Source organism: Lemur catta, chromosome 6 (assembly GCF_020740605.2).
Source record: "Lemur catta isolate mLemCat1 chromosome 6, mLemCat1.pri, whole genome shotgun sequence".
In the NCBI taxonomy this organism is placed as follows: domain Eukaryota; kingdom Metazoa; phylum Chordata; class Mammalia; order Primates; family Lemuridae; genus Lemur; species Lemur catta.
The window spans coordinates 17,381,133-17,400,020 of record NC_059133.1 but is presented as its reverse complement, the minus strand read 5'-3'; the positions used below and the strand labels follow the sequence as shown (position 1 = coordinate 17,400,020).

Genomic DNA, 18,888 nt, shown 5'->3' with positions numbered 1-18,888 from the left:
AAGTTGTACACCAGGTTCACACACTAGCAGGTGGCAGAGAAGGGATTCTGGCCCAGAACTGGGACCCTGAAGAGCCACACTGTACTGTCCAGTAGGTACCAAGTTCAAGGCTACACACATTGACCTCCTCCTGTTTTAGGAACAGATTGCATTTAGGAGTTTCTGTCATTGTCAACTTTTGTTCTTTGTTTTGTAATAGTATTATAATCTTGTGGAGTGTCTCCACTCTTCACCCCTCAGCCGGACCCTGTGCTCCCAAGCTGGGCACTGGGTGTGGTACCTCATTAGTTTCTGAGTCTGGTCCCATTCACTAAATAGTGGGTTTTCAATAAATAAGAGTTGCTGTCAAAGGAATTAGGACATAAATGAGGTAACACCACACTTTAAAGGGTTATTGGTGTCAGAAGAGTGTGGTAGAGAAAAGCAACGCTCTAATATGCTAATATGCAAGACCCAAAGTAGTTGTTTCAAAGAATGTTAAAGAGGTTGACCAGATGACCTTCCTCCATTTTTAATTCTATATACTAAAACCTTCACCTCCAAGCTCTAGAAAATCTTCACAGCCTCATTTTGCACTAAAATTAATAACCTCAAAATGTTCCCTTTGCCTCTGTGTTCTACCAAGGGAAAATGTGGGAAGTGTCCCCAGCAGCCGATCTGCCCATCTGGAACTAAACCACTAGTAAGTATTTTGTCTGCTTTGATGAAATAGTTTCCAGGTCCTAGGGAGTCCGAATTAGAATATGAATCTCAAGCATACCTCATTTTCGCTTCCCTCATTCCTTCACTTAATTTGAATTAAATTTTACCTGGTTATATGCATCTTTGTAAAGTCTTAAATCCATTTTTGGTGACCAAGGCAAAATTTAATTAATAAATAAATACAAATGGGTTCGTGTCAATCAACACACAGTGCAGGTAGGGATTTTTTTACTTTCTGCATCTTTCATACCCAGTAGCCAGTTGAGGACAGCAGCAAGAAATCTTATCAGAGAAGACAGATGCCTTATCCAAAACCACACCCAGCCGGGATGCATTCCACCTGCCTGACTTCCTTTTATAGTTGAAGTTGCAACTAACTTTCTCAAAGAAACAGATGGCAGACATGGTAGAAATGTCTTTGATTTAATTACCAATCCATGTTTCTTATAGCTATTTATTGTAAAAGCTACTTTGGATAAAAACTGTTACAAAGAATAAACACCCATCCACCTTCCATACCATGCTAATAATAATTTATGATAACTACCAATACCAATTTTCTAACTTGACTTTTAATTTAATCTGGTATATTATAGGCCTTTGTAAGCAGACTTAACCCTTTCTTGGACCAAGACAGAATACAGATCAACAAATAAATAGAAACCAGGTTTCAGATCAATCAATACTGTTCCTGTATTGTGCTAGAAGGACATTTTTATGTGGTTTACTAGACTATTCTTTCGAACTTGAATTGGTCTTCTAGATAAATGTTCTTTTTACTTTACATATAATCATTTGGATTTTGCCACCTGGCATTCTGGCAGCCAACATTGTATTTTTGTCTTTTCTTGCTTATGAAGCAGTGCCAAGAGCCACCACCCTTCCTTTCCAGAACGTTCTAGTCAGAGAGCGATGCGTCACCCACCTGCTCGCTTTAGAGATTGGAAAGTGTTTTCCTAATTTACAAGCTGACATAATCATTATTATTTTATAGGGTGATGAGATGAGGAAATGTATCTACACCTTTTATTTCATGGGAAAACGATCCGTGGCCATTGGGTGCCAGCCAAAATGTGTGAGAACTGTCATTGTGAGTATGACAATTTAATCATCTTTCTAACTACTGCAGCATCATTAGGAACTTCGATCATTTGTTGTACTTTTCAAAATGCCTTTGCGTGTGTGTTCTCGCTGCCATACCCTCTTCCTCCTCATTATCTTCATTGTCATTGTCAATCAAAGTGGCAGTGGTGGCAATAAAACTCAGAACAACCCTATAAGTCAGCAAACAGGTAAACGCTGAGATATTCGATTGCATGATGGAAAAAAGGAGGGAGTAAGAGGCTAAGAGGACCTCCCTGTTCCCACAAGTAGGTCTGTGAGCCGACTTGTAAGCCAGAGACAGAGGGAGTGGCCACTCGCTAAGGGAAGATAAGGGATGCGGGTCATTTGGAAAACAGGACCCCAAAGCTACATACCACTGGGCATTGCTTTGGAATTTTCTGTACAGCTTCCCGTTCTGCTTCTTTCCCAGAGGACTAGACATAACCTCCGCCTACCCTGGCAGATGCAGGGCGGTCTGGCCCTGATGCTGCAGAGCGTGGGGCTAGAGGAGAGATTTTGTGTTTTAATACGCTCAAGAATAAAGGCAGCCAAAACCAAGCAGACATCCTGCAGGGCTCCCCACCTTCAGTAGATGAAATGACATCAGTGCAAACGGGCCACGATTGGGGTGGGGAAACCCTTGGACGGCCCACTCTCCAGCGTCACATGCGTCTTTCTTTAGTTTATTTATTCTGCTCCCTCTCCTCCTTTCTCATTGCTTTATCCTCTTCTTTGACTTGCCTTTTCCTTTCCCTCTTGCCTGCCTTCTCGGGGAGGGCCTTGGTCCTGTCCCTAGCGCCCCTGGAAATTGCTGAGCCTCACCCAGTCCTCAGAGGGTCCTGCCCCCATCCCTCAGCCCCTCCGTGTGGGGTCAAAGACACAAGTGCAAGTACAGCCCCCCACCCCCCACCGCCATCAGGATTTCTGCACTCAGGCTGGACAAAGCCTGAAGGTGAGAGTGCGTGTCCAGCCCTGCCCTTCTGTTTCAGACAAGGGAGTGCTGTGCCGGCTTCTTTGGGCCTCAGTGCCAGCCCTGCCCAGGGAAAGCCCAGAACGCCTGCTTCGGGAACGGCATCTGCTTGGATGGCATAAATGGCACGGGCGCGTGTGAGTGTGGGGCGGGCTTCAGGGGCACCGCCTGTGAGACCTGCGCCGAGGGCAAGTACGGCATCCACTGCGACCAAGGTGCGCGGCCTCCTCCCCTCCCCCAGTCAGGCTCCTGCGCTGCTGAAACCCACCTGGAACATGCAGGAAAAGAGTGATCGGCAGGTGCTTCCTAACTGGCCTGTCTCCCCAGCGGGCTGGAACCCCATCTGCTATTATCATGGTGAATCATAAGGACGTGTGTTTTGTCATTTGCATAGGGCAATGTTTCCAAGCGTTTTCAGTCACTGACCTGGACCTACCAACCCACCCCCAATCTGCTCATTGACATTCCCAGCCCAACTGCATTTCTGTGTTTGCCTGTGCACACTAGTCATCGTGGTTAAGCTTTCGATTGTGGACATTGCCCGATAGTTTGAAAAAAAGATTTGCACACATTATCTTATTTAATCCACACAGGAACCTTATATACTGGAATGTTGCTCTTCCCATTTTACAGATGAGGATATTAAGGTAAAGAGGTTGAATGGCTTTCCCAAGATCACACCTAGTGAGAAGCAGAACTGAGATTTGGCACAGCTTGCTTGACTCCAAATCCTTGCTCTTAAATCATGCTGTTCTTTACAGAAGATTACTCTATTAATTCACCATCAGCAAGCCACGTGCTTTAAGTTGTTTTTGCAAAAATACTGATTTGTTTGAGCCAAGTCATCTGCATTCTTGCACCTGGACTTCCTTGTGGCTGGGAATACACACCTGCAAGAGGGTTGACTTGGGAGGACAGGTTTCCTAACCCATGATGAGAAAACAAAACATTGTTCTACCTAGTACTAAAAAACATAAACTTGGCTTAGCTATCACTGTTTTCTCATCAGCTGGTCTAAGCCAGACAGAAATTAATATATAATTGAATCATTATAATTGGGCCATATAATATATAATTAGAATTATAGTGTTGATTTTTTTTTTTGTCTGTGTTATTTGGAAGAATTACCTGCTTGTGTTTGTGCAGGAGTTCCTAACCTGGGACCCACGGATGACCCTCACGGGGTCCAGCAAACCTCCATAGCTGAATGCATTTCTGTGGGGGACACATCCATAGCTTTCACCCAGTCCTCAAAGAGGCTCATTACCCTGCTGTGAAACAGAGGAATCAGCATTTCTATGTTATTGAAGAAAGCAGGGCCACACCAGGCTTATACAAACCCAATATCAAATGGGTTTCTTTTTGAAGTCCACTCTTAGGGAACAACCATGGTTCCATCTCAACGGGTCCCACATAACCCTGGATCTTAAGATGACCTTGGCTGAGGACACTCTCATGCTGTATGAGTATCACACCCGCAGTGCTACATAGTCCCAAAACTGTGTTCTGAGCCTCTTTATTGCAGCATGAGTTGGTTTACCTGTTGCTGGCTAGATTCTGTTTCCTGCACCCCTACCCTTCCCATGAGTTGAGTCCCCCATTAAAGACAATGATTCCCTAGAACCAGGTAAGAGAATTAAGTGCAATAATGTGAACCCAGCAAATGACAAATGAGTTATTGAACATGGGTTAGAGTCTAATGATTTGTAGGTGTTTTTCCACTTAGTGTGTCCTTGTGTCCATGGGAGATGCAACCAAGGACCCTCGGGTGACGGCTCCTGTGAATGTGACGTTGGCTGGCGAGGAGTGAATTGTGACAGTGGTAAGAGTGAGCCCTTCAGTATTTATGATCTATTCTTAGCCTCACCTCTCAGCAGCTACACTCTTTTCTTTCTGAAATAGAAATGATACCTTTATTACTTCTTCTGACAATAAACATAATTCCTTCTTGCAGTAAAAAGTTTGTAAAATAAAAAAAAAAGCAGAAAGAAGAAAATAAAATTACTCATACTTCCAAGGTAGGAAAGAGCTATTACTGATATTTTTTATTAGCTTCCAACCTCTTTTTAGGTGTATAAACATATGTGTAGGGCATCATACTTTACATACTGTCTTGTAGCCTACTTTTTCACTTCATAGTATATAACGGAAGTCTTTCCATATGAATAAAAATAGGTAGCATTCGTTTTTAATTTCCACATAATATTCTGTTATATGTCAGTGCCACACTTTTTAAAATCTATTTTGTGCTATCATAAACAATGCTAGAATGAGCATATCTGTATGCATCTTGTCATATTTGTCTTATTAATTCCTTTGTTAAATTCCTAGAGATGAGATTTCTGAGTCAGGAGTTGGCACTCTGGTCTTGCTACTTATTGCCAAGATGTCTTTCGGAGGTAATATCAATTTATTTTCCCACCAAAAGGGTCTGAAAAGGCCCATTTCCTCCAACCCTACCACATGGCACTGATGGTTCTTACCAAGCATCAGGTGAGAGTGATGAAAGAGAAGAAGATTTCAGGCCAAAAGAAGCATGTGGAATAGCACAAAGATGTGGGAATGTGCTACACATTTAGGGAACCAAAGGATTGCAGAATGAGAGGGCTATAAGGGCAAAGAGGAGAGTTGAATGAGAAAAGGCTAGAGTGGTGTGGTAGGAGGAGCCAGACCATGAAAGGCTAAGGAGGTTGGACTTCACCTGATAAAGCCACCAGGAACCCATAAAACGGTTGGCTCACACCTACAATCTGGGAGGCCAAGGAGGGAGGATGGCTTGAGCTCAGGAGTTCAAGACCAGCCTGAGCAACAGCGAGACCCTGTCTCTACTAAAAATAGAAAAATTAGCCAGGCATTGAGGCGCATGCCTGTAGTCCCAGCTACTCAGCAGGCTGAGGCGGGAGGATTGCTTGAGCCCAGGAGTTTGAGGTTGCAGTGAGCTATAATGATGCCACTGTACTCTACCTGGGACAACAGAGCAAGACGCTGTCTCAAAAAAGGAAAAGAAAAAGAAAAATCATTCTAATGCTGGATTGAAAAGAATATTCCCAGAAGCAGGTATGAGAGATTTCCTGTCTTCCGGGGCAGGAGCTTAGGAGGAGATCACAGGTGCCCACCAGCCTAGTGAGGGCTCCAGGGACGTAGGGTTGTCAGAGGGGGTGTCTTCGCCCAAAGCTCCCAGTGATGCTAAAATCAAAGTAATGCAGAGTTAAGAGTTGGTAGAAAAGCTATAGTGGGAAGCCTAGATGGTTCCAAGCCAAGGAGCCAGCCCAGAGCAGGCATCAAATGTTAGAGTTCAGAGAGCCTAGGAGAGGGGAGCAGTGAGCAATAGGGTCACACAAACAGTAGTACATCCTAGGTGACTCCCTAGAATAGATATGATAGATTGCCCCCGGCTGTCCTTATATGCTTCAGGAACATAATTCATGGGGGACCAACCAAACTGAAAGGGACAGGGAACAGTCTGGAAGCTGGGGCAAGTTTTCAGGAGACAATTAATAAAAGCCTGAACTAAGGCAGCTGCATGACTTTGGCAGGGAAAATGGAGACCTTTGATTGTCAGATGAGATGGTGACTGGATGCAGAAGGAAAGGAAGGATGGAGGGGTCAAGGACACCCAGATTATGACCCAGGCATAGACCAACCCAGGAAGAGGACAGAGGCGCATGATGGGGTAGTTCAGCTTGAGGGAGGTTGAGTTTGAGGTGCCAGCCAACACCCAAGTGGAGATGCCCAGGACGCATTAGCTCATTCATTCATTCAGGTACTTGCTGAGCTACTGCCGGATGCTGGGCAGTGTGGACTCTGCAGTGAGCACAATATGGCCCTTGCCCTCAGCAGTTTGCAGTCTGGTGGGAGATGCTGGCAGGTCCCAGCCAGCTGCTGTAGAGCAGGCAGTTGGATTTGTGGGTGTAAGGCTCAGGAGTGGGGTGAAGGCTGGAGATACAAGCATAGGAGGCAGATGAGCAGATAGAAGTGTGTGAGCTTCACACCATGAAGGGAAAAAGACAAGGCCAAGGATAGAGCACCAGACTCACTCCTCTTTCTGCTTTCTTTCCTGTGAAGAAAGACCCCACCACCCACACACCTGGTCACTCAATCTGGGAACTCCCCACCCAGCCTCCATGCCTCCCTCCTGCTCACTGACATACCTAAATTAATTCTGTGTCTCATCTCTCAACCCAGCTCTTCCTCCTGCTCCGTCCTCTCTCACCAGTAGCCTACAAGTCTCTTTGTCTCCTGTCTAATCTTCCTGTATTCCATACTCTACAGTGCTGCCAGAGAGAACTTTCCAAAACATAGATCAGATCATGAGTCCCACCCTTCCCAGAAAGTGATACCTTGCTACAGTTCTTGATTGCCCACAGGAGAACGTCCAAATTCCTTAGCAGTCTTCCAGCCTTATCTCCCATCCCTGTCTCCAGTGCACACTCTGCACAAGGAGCTTCCAGTCTAGCAAGGAAAATGTGTTCAGTAAAACACAGAAAAAACTGTGGTGTGGAGTGCAAAGCAAAGAGCCTCTAGACTACAGCAAGAAAGACAACTCCACCATCCCAGTGCAAACTCCCTACCCCCAAGCCCACGGCAGACATCACTAATCAATTGTTGCACCCCCTCCATCTGTGGCCAACTGGGGGCACTAAATCCTTCTCAAAGGGGCACATGTTGTAGTCACTACCAATTAATTGAAGTTGGCTCAAAGACTTAAAGCAGCTTCCAGAGAGAGGATCTAAAAGATAATTGAGATTTCAATAGGTAAAGAATGAAGAGATTTTTAGGCTCAAGGAATAACAGAAATAAAGACACAAAATTGCATTGCATCCACTCCAGCCCATTTAAGTCTGAAAATGTTTCCCCAGACCACTTTTGCAGCCAGGTCTCTGTTGCAGGCCCTTCTGTGTGACTTGGCCAGGGCTAGTAAGATCTCTATCCCAAAAGCTCTTAGCTTGAGCACCCTGCCCGAAGGGTTCCTCTTTCCTCAACTCTAATGATTTCTTTCTGGATCCTTCCCTGTCAAGGAATATCTGTTAGCTAGGTATCCAAGAGCAATAACTTATGCCATGTTCAGGAAATTTAGAAATTAATTCAATAAATACATAACGTGTCCCTGCTGTGTGCCAAGCCTGGGGCTATTTCTGCACACGCAAAAATCTTTTAATATTATTTATAATTATGTGTTTGCTTGTTTATGTCACTCTGTTCAAAAAAAAAAGAGGATGAAAAACTAGAAAATAAAATTAGGAAGAATAAAGTAGAAAGCATAACATGGGAATTATAAACACCCAGAGGGTAAGAGCCCCCAGTCCTATTCAAGGGAGAATACTGTGTTTGACTCATGCTGGCAACCTCCCTGCCTCGCACAAGGCCCAGCAAACAGGAGATGTTCTGTCAGGGCATCCCACCTCCAGATTTGGCTCTAAGCTTCATGGCAGCCCAGGTAAAAACGATTTACATGGTCACATAGTTTCACATAGCTCATGTGCTACATACCAGTTACTTGTGAGGAAGTAAATCTTTTCCTAGCACCAAGCATTAAAAAAACAAATTCTCAAGCATGATTTAGTAAAAGAGCTCATGCGGCAACTGCTTCTCTTTTACAGCAATCACAAAAGACAACTGCAATGGGACATGCCACACCAGCGCCAAGTATGTACCCTCTGGACCTTCCTTGGGGACGATACAAAGGAAAATTTATTTTTCCCAATGGTTTCCACCCCAGGCCCTATCCTCAGGACAGTAGTTTCCTAACACTATTTCTGAGAGTTTAGGGCAAATTTAAGTATGAAACTAAAAATATCTCTGAAGAGGCCACCATCAACTTGCCAGATCTAGGCTTTCCAACCAGCTGCCATCTGAATCACCTGGCACATTGACAAAAATGCCAGTTGTTAGCCCAGTCTAAGCCACCAGGTCTCTTTCATGGAGGCCAAGGAAACCCAGTGAGCCTCAGTTTCAAAAAACATGGCTCCTGACTTAAAACCAAGCCTTCCTTGGCTTTCTACTTCTAACCTCCAGGAGGCTTCATTAACTAAAAACCCAGTAGCTGGAGTTAGACCTGAATTCAAAGTCAGCCCCTGTCATTTTCACTGCCTGCATGACCTTGAGTCAATTACCTAATCTCTCCAAGCCTCAGTTTCTTCATCTGTAAATGGGAATAATAATGATGCCCACTTGCTGGGGCTATTGGAGAGTGTGTAGATGACATGAAGCAATGCATGAGGCACAGCCCCCAGTACATAGGTAGTTACCCTCCTTATTCCTGGGCTGACGCCCACATGTGCACTCGCCACAGTTTTCCTGCTAAATGACTGCCGTTTTAGCTGTCTGTGCTGAGTGAGGTCATGGATGAAATGGACCCTCCTCCCACGGCTTAGGCAGGACCTCCTAGTGCCTCACAGGTGCAGGGGCAGGACGCCGGGGCTGAGCGGCATTGAGAGTCATGTGGTGGGGTGTTGAGTGCTTTGCTACAAACACCATTTGCCCTTTCTTGGTGCAGCTGCCTTCTCGATCCAGATGGCACAGCCTCGTGCAAATGTGCGGCGGGATTCCAAGGGAACGGGACAGTCTGCACAGGCAAGTGAAGAAGCAATGCCAGGGGCCGGCAAGGCTTGCACGGGCTGTTGAGGGATCCATGTTCCTGCACTCTGAATGGGCCTGGGCATCTGGTGCCAGCCACTGGTGGGGAATTGCACGTAACGGGCAGCTGACTGTGCCTAGGGACAGGCTGCCAACTGTTCATGAATGGGACATGTTGGTTTTGGAATGGATGGGGTCATCGCACCTGTTTTCAAGGTACAATTGTGGTAGTTCGCAGCCTTGACTGCCATTGAGATCACCTGGGCAGCTTTGAAAACCACTGATTTGTGTTGGGAACCCACAAGGAAATGATAAGTGTTTGAGATGATGCATATGCTAATTACCCTTATCTGATCATTATATATATATATATGATCGTTATATATATCCCAACATCATTATGTACAATTATGTGTCAATTAAAAAAATTTTTTTTTACAAACCACTGATTCAATTGGCTTAGGGCATGGCTGAGGCATTAAGGCTCCACAGGAGGACAAAAAAGGGTTTGAGCCCTAGTTCTTCCTCCTACTACCCACATGGCCCCAGGTGGGTCTTTTAACTGTTCTGAGACCATTTGTAAAGTAAACATAAAACTACTCCCCCTTGCAGAGTGGTTTTGAAGTTAGATGACCTTTCTGCATACAATGGCAGAATAATGCAGCTGTAAAAAACCCAGCCTCATCATTAGAGTCCCTGGGTTTGAATCTAAGTTGTTATCATTTACACTACCTGGGAAAGTTCCTTAACTGCTCCTTTTACTATGTTTTTATCTACAAGTTGGGGATAATAAGAGAGCCTCCCCCATTGGGTTGTTGGGTGATAACCTGGATTAATGCCTGTGAAATGCTTACAACAGCCCCAGCACTGAGCATTTGGTAAATGTGAGCTTATGTTCTTGTGGTGCCTGGTGCTAGAAAAATGGAAAATCTTAGAGTCGTTTTTCCCTTAAGCACTGTATCCTGGCAGGCCATTGTCCACATTGTGGTGGAGCAGGATGATGGACGCACCAACTTGCTTTCTAGAACCCCTTACCCTGGGGATTCTCCCAGAATGCCGGGTGCCATGACCCTGATCCCCGGATGTCTCAGCAGTAAGATGTGCACAGTATGCTGGTAAAAACAGCTGGAAAGGACAAAGAACTGGAATGTTTTTATTGCCTGCTGTTTTGGGGGATTTAGCCATTTTTTATCGCAATGCCTGCCAGCGTATATGTGCTGCCAAAGCGAGCACTCAGTGCCTGCCAGAGAAGTTTTGCAGTATCTTCCATCTCTCAGTGACTCAAGTAAAATCGCATCCATGAGTCTTTCCCTTCTCCCTCCTCCGCTCTGTCATCCCTCCCCTCTGTAGCAATCAACGCCTGCGAGATCAGCAACGGAGGCTGCTCTGCCAAGGCTGACTGCAAAAGAACCACCCCAGGAAGGCGGACATGTGTGTGCAGGGCAGGCTACACAGGCGATGGCATCGTGTGCTTGGGTAGGTGGCCGTCCCTCATCCGTTGGCGGGAACGATCTAAGAGACAGAGCCCTACACGATGATTCTAATGTGTGGGCTCTTACTGCTAGGACGGGCAGCTGCTGGGGTGACTATCCAGTCTGCCTGGGCAGGAAAGTATGAGGGTGGGGAAATGTGACCATAGGGGCGTGAAGGCCTATAATGTTCAAAAATCACTTTGGAAGCGTAAAAGGAGAGAAACTTTTTCTCATTAAACATGATGGCAATGGCTGAATTCTAAAGCTTTTATTAGTTCCTTTTTATATAAGCAACACATTCTCACTGTGGAAAAAGAAGGCAAATATGCTGGGGACAAAATGTGGAGACAACACTGTTGTTACTGTCATATGACCCCATTTTGCTATGTACACATGTATTTTTTTTAATAAAAATAGCATTTCATGATGCATAGCGCTTATGATGTTTAGCAATATGATAGAACAACTCTTCCTGAAAATACGTATACCTCTAATTCATTACTTTAACGGCCACACACTGTTCTACTATAAAGGCAAACCATAGTAAGTTGCCTGAATTTAACTTTTTACTTGGAAGAAAAGATTCGCTCAGAAAAGTTGCGAGAATAGTACAAAAAAGACCCACGTGTTCTTTGCTTACATTCACTTATTAACATTTTGCCCCAGTTGCTTCATTTGTTCTCTTTGTAAATCTACATATTTTTTTCTAAATTATTTGAGAGTAAGCTATGCATATTATATTCTCTTTATCCCTAAATACTTGAGTGTGTATTTCCTAAGACTAAGGATAGCCTCTTACATAACCACAGCACAGTTATCAACCTCAGTAAACTGATTGCTGATATAATACTTTTGTCTAGTTCTCATTTATATTCTAATTTTTTCAGCTGCCTCAACCAATAACAGGTTTTTTTTCCGACAATATTTCCTTCAGTGCAGGATCCAGTCTAGAGTCAGATATTGCATTCAGTTGTCGTATCTCTTTAGTCCCCTTTCATCTGGGACAGTCCCTCAACCCTGCTTTTTCTCTTATGACATTGACATTTTGGAAGGACATAGTCTACTGCCCCAACTCTTTTTTCTTTGATAGCATGTCATTTATCTTAGGCTTGTCTGATGTCCTTTCATGATTAGGTTCAGGTTACATGTTCCAGGACCGAAGGTCACAGTGATGTTGCGTCCTTCTCAGGATGTCACACCAGTGGATTCCCCTCTGCCCCTCGTGTGTGATGTTAATTTTTACCCCTCAGTCAAGGTGCTGTCCAATTTCTCTGCTGTATAGTTACTTTTTTCCCCTTTGCTACTAAAAAGCAATCAGTGGGGAGTTACTTTAACACCAAGCAAACATCTCACTCCTCATCAAAATGTTCCCCTAAGTTTAGCATCAATTGAAGAATCTTCCCCCAGCCAATCGAGATTGTGATGGTTGCAAATGATTTTTAAAATTCCTAAGTCTCTTCATGCATAGCACTGTTGGGTTGGACGCTAAGATTCTATTACTTCAAACACTTTGCTGCAAATGCTCATATTCATTTCTCAAGCAGACAGATCTAAGCCCATAGACTGTGCCTCTGCTGGAATCAGCTCTTCCCAGAAGAGTGGGAAACCGTATCGGGTACCCTCCCTGTTGGGTTCCTGCTGTCTCAGAATTGTCAGAAAACTGAATCCCATGTTGCTGCCTGTTCCCCTTGGTCAGTTAGCCCTCGTCGCTCGTCCCTCAAAATGCCTTCGCTGGGAAACCAGGCTTGATTCTCATGCCAGGTGTTGACTTTTTGCTTTAAAGAAATCAACCCATGTTTGGAGAACCACGGTGGCTGTGACAGGAACGCAGAGTGCACGCAGACGGGACCCAACCAGGTGAACCCCACCCCGCTCCCTAGGCCCTTAGCTTTCCTAGAATGAAACTGCTGGGTCTGTAGACACAGGCCTGAGGAGAGAGGCTGAGGACTGACCTCCGAGCAGCAGCAGAAAATAAGTACTTCAGGGGCAATTAGGAAACAACAAGAGGCCATTCTTTGGGAATGAGGAGAAATGGGGGGAACAAGGTACCAGGAGAAGGGGCTCCCCTGGAGTGGGGAGAAGTAGCCATCTCCAAATGCCACATGATTCCAGGTACACCTAGAATGTCCCCCAAAAGTGCTCCCGTTTCTTTCAGCTTTCTGATGCCCAGAATCCCACACTTTTTTCTTTAGCTTGAGGCCCTGAAACGCATGTGCCACAGCAGAAGATCAAACCGTAGGCCCCCTGCCACTGTCACGCTAGCAAACACAGAGAGCTCGCGGTGCCTCTCTGGAGAGCAGGCTGGGGGGGAGGGGGGAAAGTGAGGGCTCCAGCATCAGGGAAGGGCATCCTGGGTGGAAAGACACAGGTGGGGAAGCTGGAGGCTCGGAGACCCAAGTTCCACCTGCCTCAGTCTCTGTCACATGGTGAACAAGCAAAATGGCCAGGCAGGAAATCACATACATCCAAAATTGGACGACAAAGTAAGGTCTCCAGTGAATGTACTGTCAACCCTGCTGAGCCATTCAGCAACCTCAGTGCCAGGTCTCTCGATGGGCAGATCACACATGTACCCAAAGTGCCCCCAAATAAGAAAAGACATTTGTCTTGAAAGGATTGTGTGTGTGTGCATGTGCATGTACATACGCATGTGTACACATCTAGTCATAGGGAAAGTCAGGACAGTCAATGCTGGGCCTCCTCATACACATTTTGGAGTCAGTAGAGTTTTATTTCAAACTACACATGAGGTGGGGGAAATCTATAAGCCGTTTGGTACTTGGGCTTCTAAAATTGCTCCTCCAGACCTAGAAGTCAGAGAAGGGGGATGTGCAATTGAATTCTGAGAACAAGACCTTAGCTGAGGAGGGTCAGCTGGCGAGCATGTTGGAGAAGTTTTGAGCTGAGATTGGGCCCCAGTGTGAAGGAAGAGGAGGAGGAACAGTGAAAACCTGCCCATGCAGCCCTGGCTGGCCCCACTGGTGAGTTCAAGTTCTATTAAGAACAAGCAGACATTAGCCCAGGGCCTCCACTGCTGTGTAGGAGGCTCTTGTGTGAATTAGAAAAGGCAGCCTTGGGGAGGACACACTGGGAGCAGGTGCCCCTTCCTTCGGGCACATGGCCAGTGAAGGGAGCAGGGGTGGAGCTTCATCCCCATGGCCCTGTGCTCCTGAGCAGAGTGCATGGGACGTGGGGCCCTGTCCCCGGCTTCCTGTGGCACATGGCCAGTGAAGGGAGCAGGGGTGGACCTTCATCCCCATGGCCCTGTGCTCCTGAGCAGAGTGCATGGGACGTGGGGCCCTGTCCCCGGCTTCCTGTGGACAGTGTCCCCTCCCTCAGCTTGCAGCCTCCACCTGACCTCCTTGGCCAGCCAGGGGGTTTGAGTGGTCGTTTCCATGTGTGCACCTCAGCGGGCTGCAAAGGCCGCTTCGTAGCATCTGCTAGCACTGGTGCCCTTGGGCTCAGTGTGGGTGGAGATGAGCAAGAAACGATATGAATGGAGGTGGGATATAGCTCGGCCTCCTTCCACCTGACCTCCATCAGTCAAAGAGAGAAAAGAGGTGACTACCTGATGACAGGGACCAAATAGGGTAAAAAAGTTAAAATTAAAAAAAAGGTATCTTGGCAGCAAAGATAGGATGTGCATGAGATCCCATTGCTTGAGTGAAATGTGCCAAATGTGCTAAAATATATGATAACAATTAACATTAAGACCAGCTATTACCAATATCAGATATAGACTCTCCTAACATTACCATGACGATCATGAAATTTGAGTCACACACGCAGCCGGCACAGAACTTGTCTGAAATGACCCCGCTGCCCTCTGCTCCCGGACAGGCCGCGTGTAACTGTCTGCCGACGTACACCGGAGATGGGAAGGTCTGCACGCTCATCAACGTCTGCTTAACCGTGAGTACAGCTCTAGGGCAGGCGCCCTCGGAGCCCCCTTCCAGGGCATGCGGAGTTGAGGTGATCTCCCTTTGAAAGCTTCAGGGCTGCGTGTGGGCCACGAGGCTCATTTCCCACTCATGTTCCTCAAAATGCCAGGGAGAAAGGAGAGAAGGCCCAGTCTGCTACCCCCGGCCTGCCCCTTTGGCTGCAGGATCCCAAGGGTCCCAGGTATACGTAGCTGGTCAGAGACTCACCTGAATGTGGCTTGGGCAAGTACAAGGCCAGCTGGATTTCCCAAAGGCAGGTTCCCAAAGACAGGCCAGGGCGCCCAGAGCGGGTCTCAGTAAGTAGCCCTTGGGAGTCAACTAATGGGCTTTATTGTCCAGTCTGAAATCTGGGTCCCTAACCACGGCGATCGGGTGATCAGTACCGATGGCAGTTACCTGGTGCTTGTTTTGCTTTGTTTACTCTTTCTGGACCCACTGGGGAGGACGAGAAGTTCAGATAAAAACTAATATCACAGTTTCTACTATTCCAGGCTTTTTTTCCCAGCTTCAGCTATCTGCTGTGATATAAAAGGAGTGTGCCTAAGATGGCATACAGCTGTTTTTTTATTATTTCAAAATACTAAGGGGGTACAAATATTTTAGGTTACATGATTGCTTTTGTAATGGTTGAGTCCCAGCTAAAGACGTGCTTGTCATCCAGATAGTGTTCATAGTACCGAAAAAATGCTCAATGTCACTAATCATCAGGGAAATGCAAATTAAGACCACAATGAGTATGCAGCTTTTCAAAACAGGTCATTATTTAGCTCAGATATGTGTTTTGGTTTCATCAGCAGAAATCTGGGTAAAACCTCAGGCCCCAGCCACATGAACTCATGACCTCTCTATAAATGTGGTCCAACACATTTTCTCAGCTCAGCCACAGCACATTGAGCTAAGTCTACCCACTTTCTCAGCCCCTAGGTTGCTAATTCTTATTTAAAAATGCCTCCCCTCCTTTCCACAAGGCGTATCTTTCAACTCTGAGTGACTCACTTCCTCCAGGGAGCCTTCCCAGATTAACCCCATAGCAACTTTCCACTCCTTACTCTCCTGGGCTTTATAAGTAGGAGTCCACAGTGAGTGTGCCATGAGCCAACAATACAGGGCAGCATTCCAAAAGCTAGTTCTGTCTTCATAGAGGCCTCATGACCAGACTAAGGAAGATGATTCCACCCTCACCACACAATTACCCCCCCAGCCCTCAGCACTCCCATTACGCATGTTAGCTCTGTCTTAGAATAGAGGATCCAGTTCTAGATGCCCTGCATTGAGCACAAGTTAGTGCAGGGGCAGAGGCCCCTCTTTTCGCCTGCCCCCAACCCGCCATGTCCATGCACACATCGTTAATTCTTCCAGAGAGGAGTCAGGGTGGAAGGTGGAGGCTGCCATCAACATTTCAAGGATTGCTACATGGCAGAAGGGTTGCTCTTGTTCTATGTGAGCCCAGGGAGCAGGACTAAGACTGTGGGATGGACATTAGAACAAAATATATTTCTCTCAACTCAAGATGAACATTGAGACTGTCCAGATGTAGAGAGATAGCTTGGGAAGTAATGAGCTTATCATAACCCGAGGTATTTAACCACAGGAATAAAGTAACAGATGGGTTATCAACCCAGAGACTGCATAGATTCCTCCCAGCCCTGGCTTACGTGACTCTAGGGCTTTGAGCTGGTTTGCTCGTTGGGACCTGTGTCCTTGGAAAGTTGTGGATGTCCCCAAGGTCCCTTTCAGCACTAACAGCCTGGGATTTTTCCTTCCTCCCTGCAGTCTGTAGGATACTGTTGGATCACTTCTTGTCACTGTTCTCACGTCAGTCCTGGTAGGAGCAGGTTCCCCTGGACCGTGTCTTCCGGTTCTCTTATAACCCTTGACTGCAGACTAGCCCCATGCTCTGCAAACCCCGTAGGAGCTTACTCAGTCATTGATCACTAAGTCTCAAACGGGGCAAGTTGTCTACTGCTGCTCAGAGCCTGACTATCCCAGGCCTTGCACCTCCAAAAGGATCAGATGGTCCGTAAGCCTGCTGTCCCTGCATGTCACATCTGGAGCACTTTGCGTGGTCAGACAGGCCTCGGAAGTCCTGCATCCACATGACATTTGTATCTGCTGCTGGCCAGGGCGCAGCCGCTGTGCTGGGGTGCCCAGTTATGCTCTCATTTAATTCCTCTAACAGCCCTATTGTAGGTAAGACCTATTACTAACCCCATTTCACCAAGACAGAGACTCCAGCTGTGTATTCTTTTCTTAGAGCTGTTGTAACAAATCACTGCAAACTGGGTAGGTTAAAACAACAGGAATTTCTTTTCTCCCAGTTTCAGAGGCCCAAAATCCAAAATCAGAGTGTCAGCAAGGATGTGCTCCCGCTAAAGGTGCCAGGGGAGAATCCTCCCTTGCCTCTTCCAGCTTCTGGTGGCTCCAGGCCTTCCCGGCCTGTGACCACATCACTCCAGTCTCTGCCTTCACCTTCACACGGCCTTCACTCCGGTATCTATGTCATCGCCTCTTCTTATAGGGACGCCCCAGGGTTTCAGCCTCACACAGTTAATCTAGGATGATCTCATCTCCACATCCTCAACTACATCTGCAAAGACTCTTTTTCTAAATAAATCACATCTACAGGTAGAGGCCTAGGACTTGGATACATCTTTTTGGTGACCACAGTTCAACCCACTACAGGCTGGAAGGAGTGAAGGTTTTTGCCCAGGGTCACAGAGCTAATACATTGCACAGCCAGAACTTAAGCCCATGTCTGTCTAAAGCAAGGTCCACACTCTTGACCACCTCCTGTGGTGCGTGTTCTTCCCACAAGGCACTGATGCTCAGAGGAGGGACACCTTGCTTTCCTATCGTTATCACCGCCCACCCGAGAGCCTCCAGCTGTTGGCATGAGGGCAGCACGGACACCCTGTAATTACTCTTCTCTAAGCAAGGTCCCTATTGCATCCTTGTGCTGGTCTGGCAAGCTCCTCAAGAGAACAATGTCCTCTACAGGAAACAATTGCATGAGGATAATAAGTAAGAAGCTGCAGAAAGCGGGTATGGGTGCTGGTTTTGGAGCTGCTGCAACTAGAACTCTGGCCAAGTTTATTTTGATAACAGTTCTTCCATTGCCCATTTTCTTTTTTAAAAAAATGGCCACCTTGTATTGGACAAAATCCTCCTGGTACAGCTGGCCTGGGAGAGCCTGGTGGCCCTTTTCTGTCCTCTCAGCAGCATGTTCCCTTGGGAATAACTCTGTATTCCAGGGTTGCAAAATTACAGGCCATCAGGGCCAGGCAGGGAGCATTAATAAGGAGACCCAGAGTGTAACGCTGCTTTAATGTCTATGCAACTCCAGCTGACTGTTGCTCTGAGCAATGCCAGCCCATTGTTGGCAGTGCTTCTGATTTTTCAAGAAAGATGAACATTTTTATGAATGTTTATGTAAATATTTCCAATTTTTAAATGATAGCAATTAATTCCAGAAAACTCCTTTAAACACTGGGCTAAACAAAACTGTCATGAAGCTAAATAGTGTCTCAAAAACTACCAATTTATGCTAGAGTCCCACCAACGAGGGCCAGGAAACATTGCCTTCACTGAGTGAGTCCTCTGTTCCGAACTGTCTTAGTCCCCTTTCTGCTGCTATAACAGCGCACAGTATAACAGATTACCTGAGACTGTGTAACTTATAATGGACAGAAATTTATTCCTCACAGTTCTGGAGGCTGGGAAGTCCAAGATCAAGGCACGGGCCAATTCCGTGTCTGGCGCACTCCCGCTTCCTTGTTTAGAGATGACATGTGACGCCTTCTCGCTGTGTCCTCACTTGGTGGAAGGGATGCCCGAGCTCCCTTGGGCCTCTTTTTTTTTCTTTTTTCACATCAGACCGGTAATGTGCCAACATTATAGCAAAGTTTGAAAACCCAATCATCACTCTTATGAACCATAAAAGGCTCCCACTTTTAAGGACACTAATCCAATTTAGGAGGGCTCTGCCCTCATGGCCTAGTTACCTCCCAAAGGCCCCACCTCCTAATACCAACACCTTGCTACGGTTGGGATTTTGCCATACGAATTTTGGGGAGACACAAACATTCCATCCGTAGCTGGAGACAAGGCATGCTGATGGCACAGA

General features: G+C 46.3%; 1 protein-coding gene and 1 pseudogene across 1 annotated transcript in view; one reads left to right on the top strand and one right to left on the bottom strand.

The window, feature by feature from the left end:
* The window catches only part of STAB2 (stabilin 2), a 136,404-nt gene that overhangs the window by 81,061 nt on the left and 36,455 nt on the right, over window positions 1-18,888 (top strand). The window contains exons 36-44 of the mRNA XM_045553091.1: window positions 626-682; window positions 1,697-1,792; window positions 2,796-2,991; window positions 4,503-4,598; window positions 8,377-8,422; window positions 9,273-9,349; window positions 10,703-10,828; window positions 12,608-12,681; window positions 14,665-14,736. Coding sequence (XP_045409047.1) covers window positions 626-682; window positions 1,697-1,792; window positions 2,796-2,991; window positions 4,503-4,598; window positions 8,377-8,422; window positions 9,273-9,349; window positions 10,703-10,828; window positions 12,608-12,681; window positions 14,665-14,736 — 840 coding nt within the window. The remainder of the gene's footprint in view (window positions 1-625; window positions 683-1,696; window positions 1,793-2,795; window positions 2,992-4,502; window positions 4,599-8,376; window positions 8,423-9,272; window positions 9,350-10,702; window positions 10,829-12,607; window positions 12,682-14,664; window positions 14,737-18,888) is intronic.
* LOC123640956 lies at window positions 18,633-18,708 on the bottom strand (annotated as a pseudogene).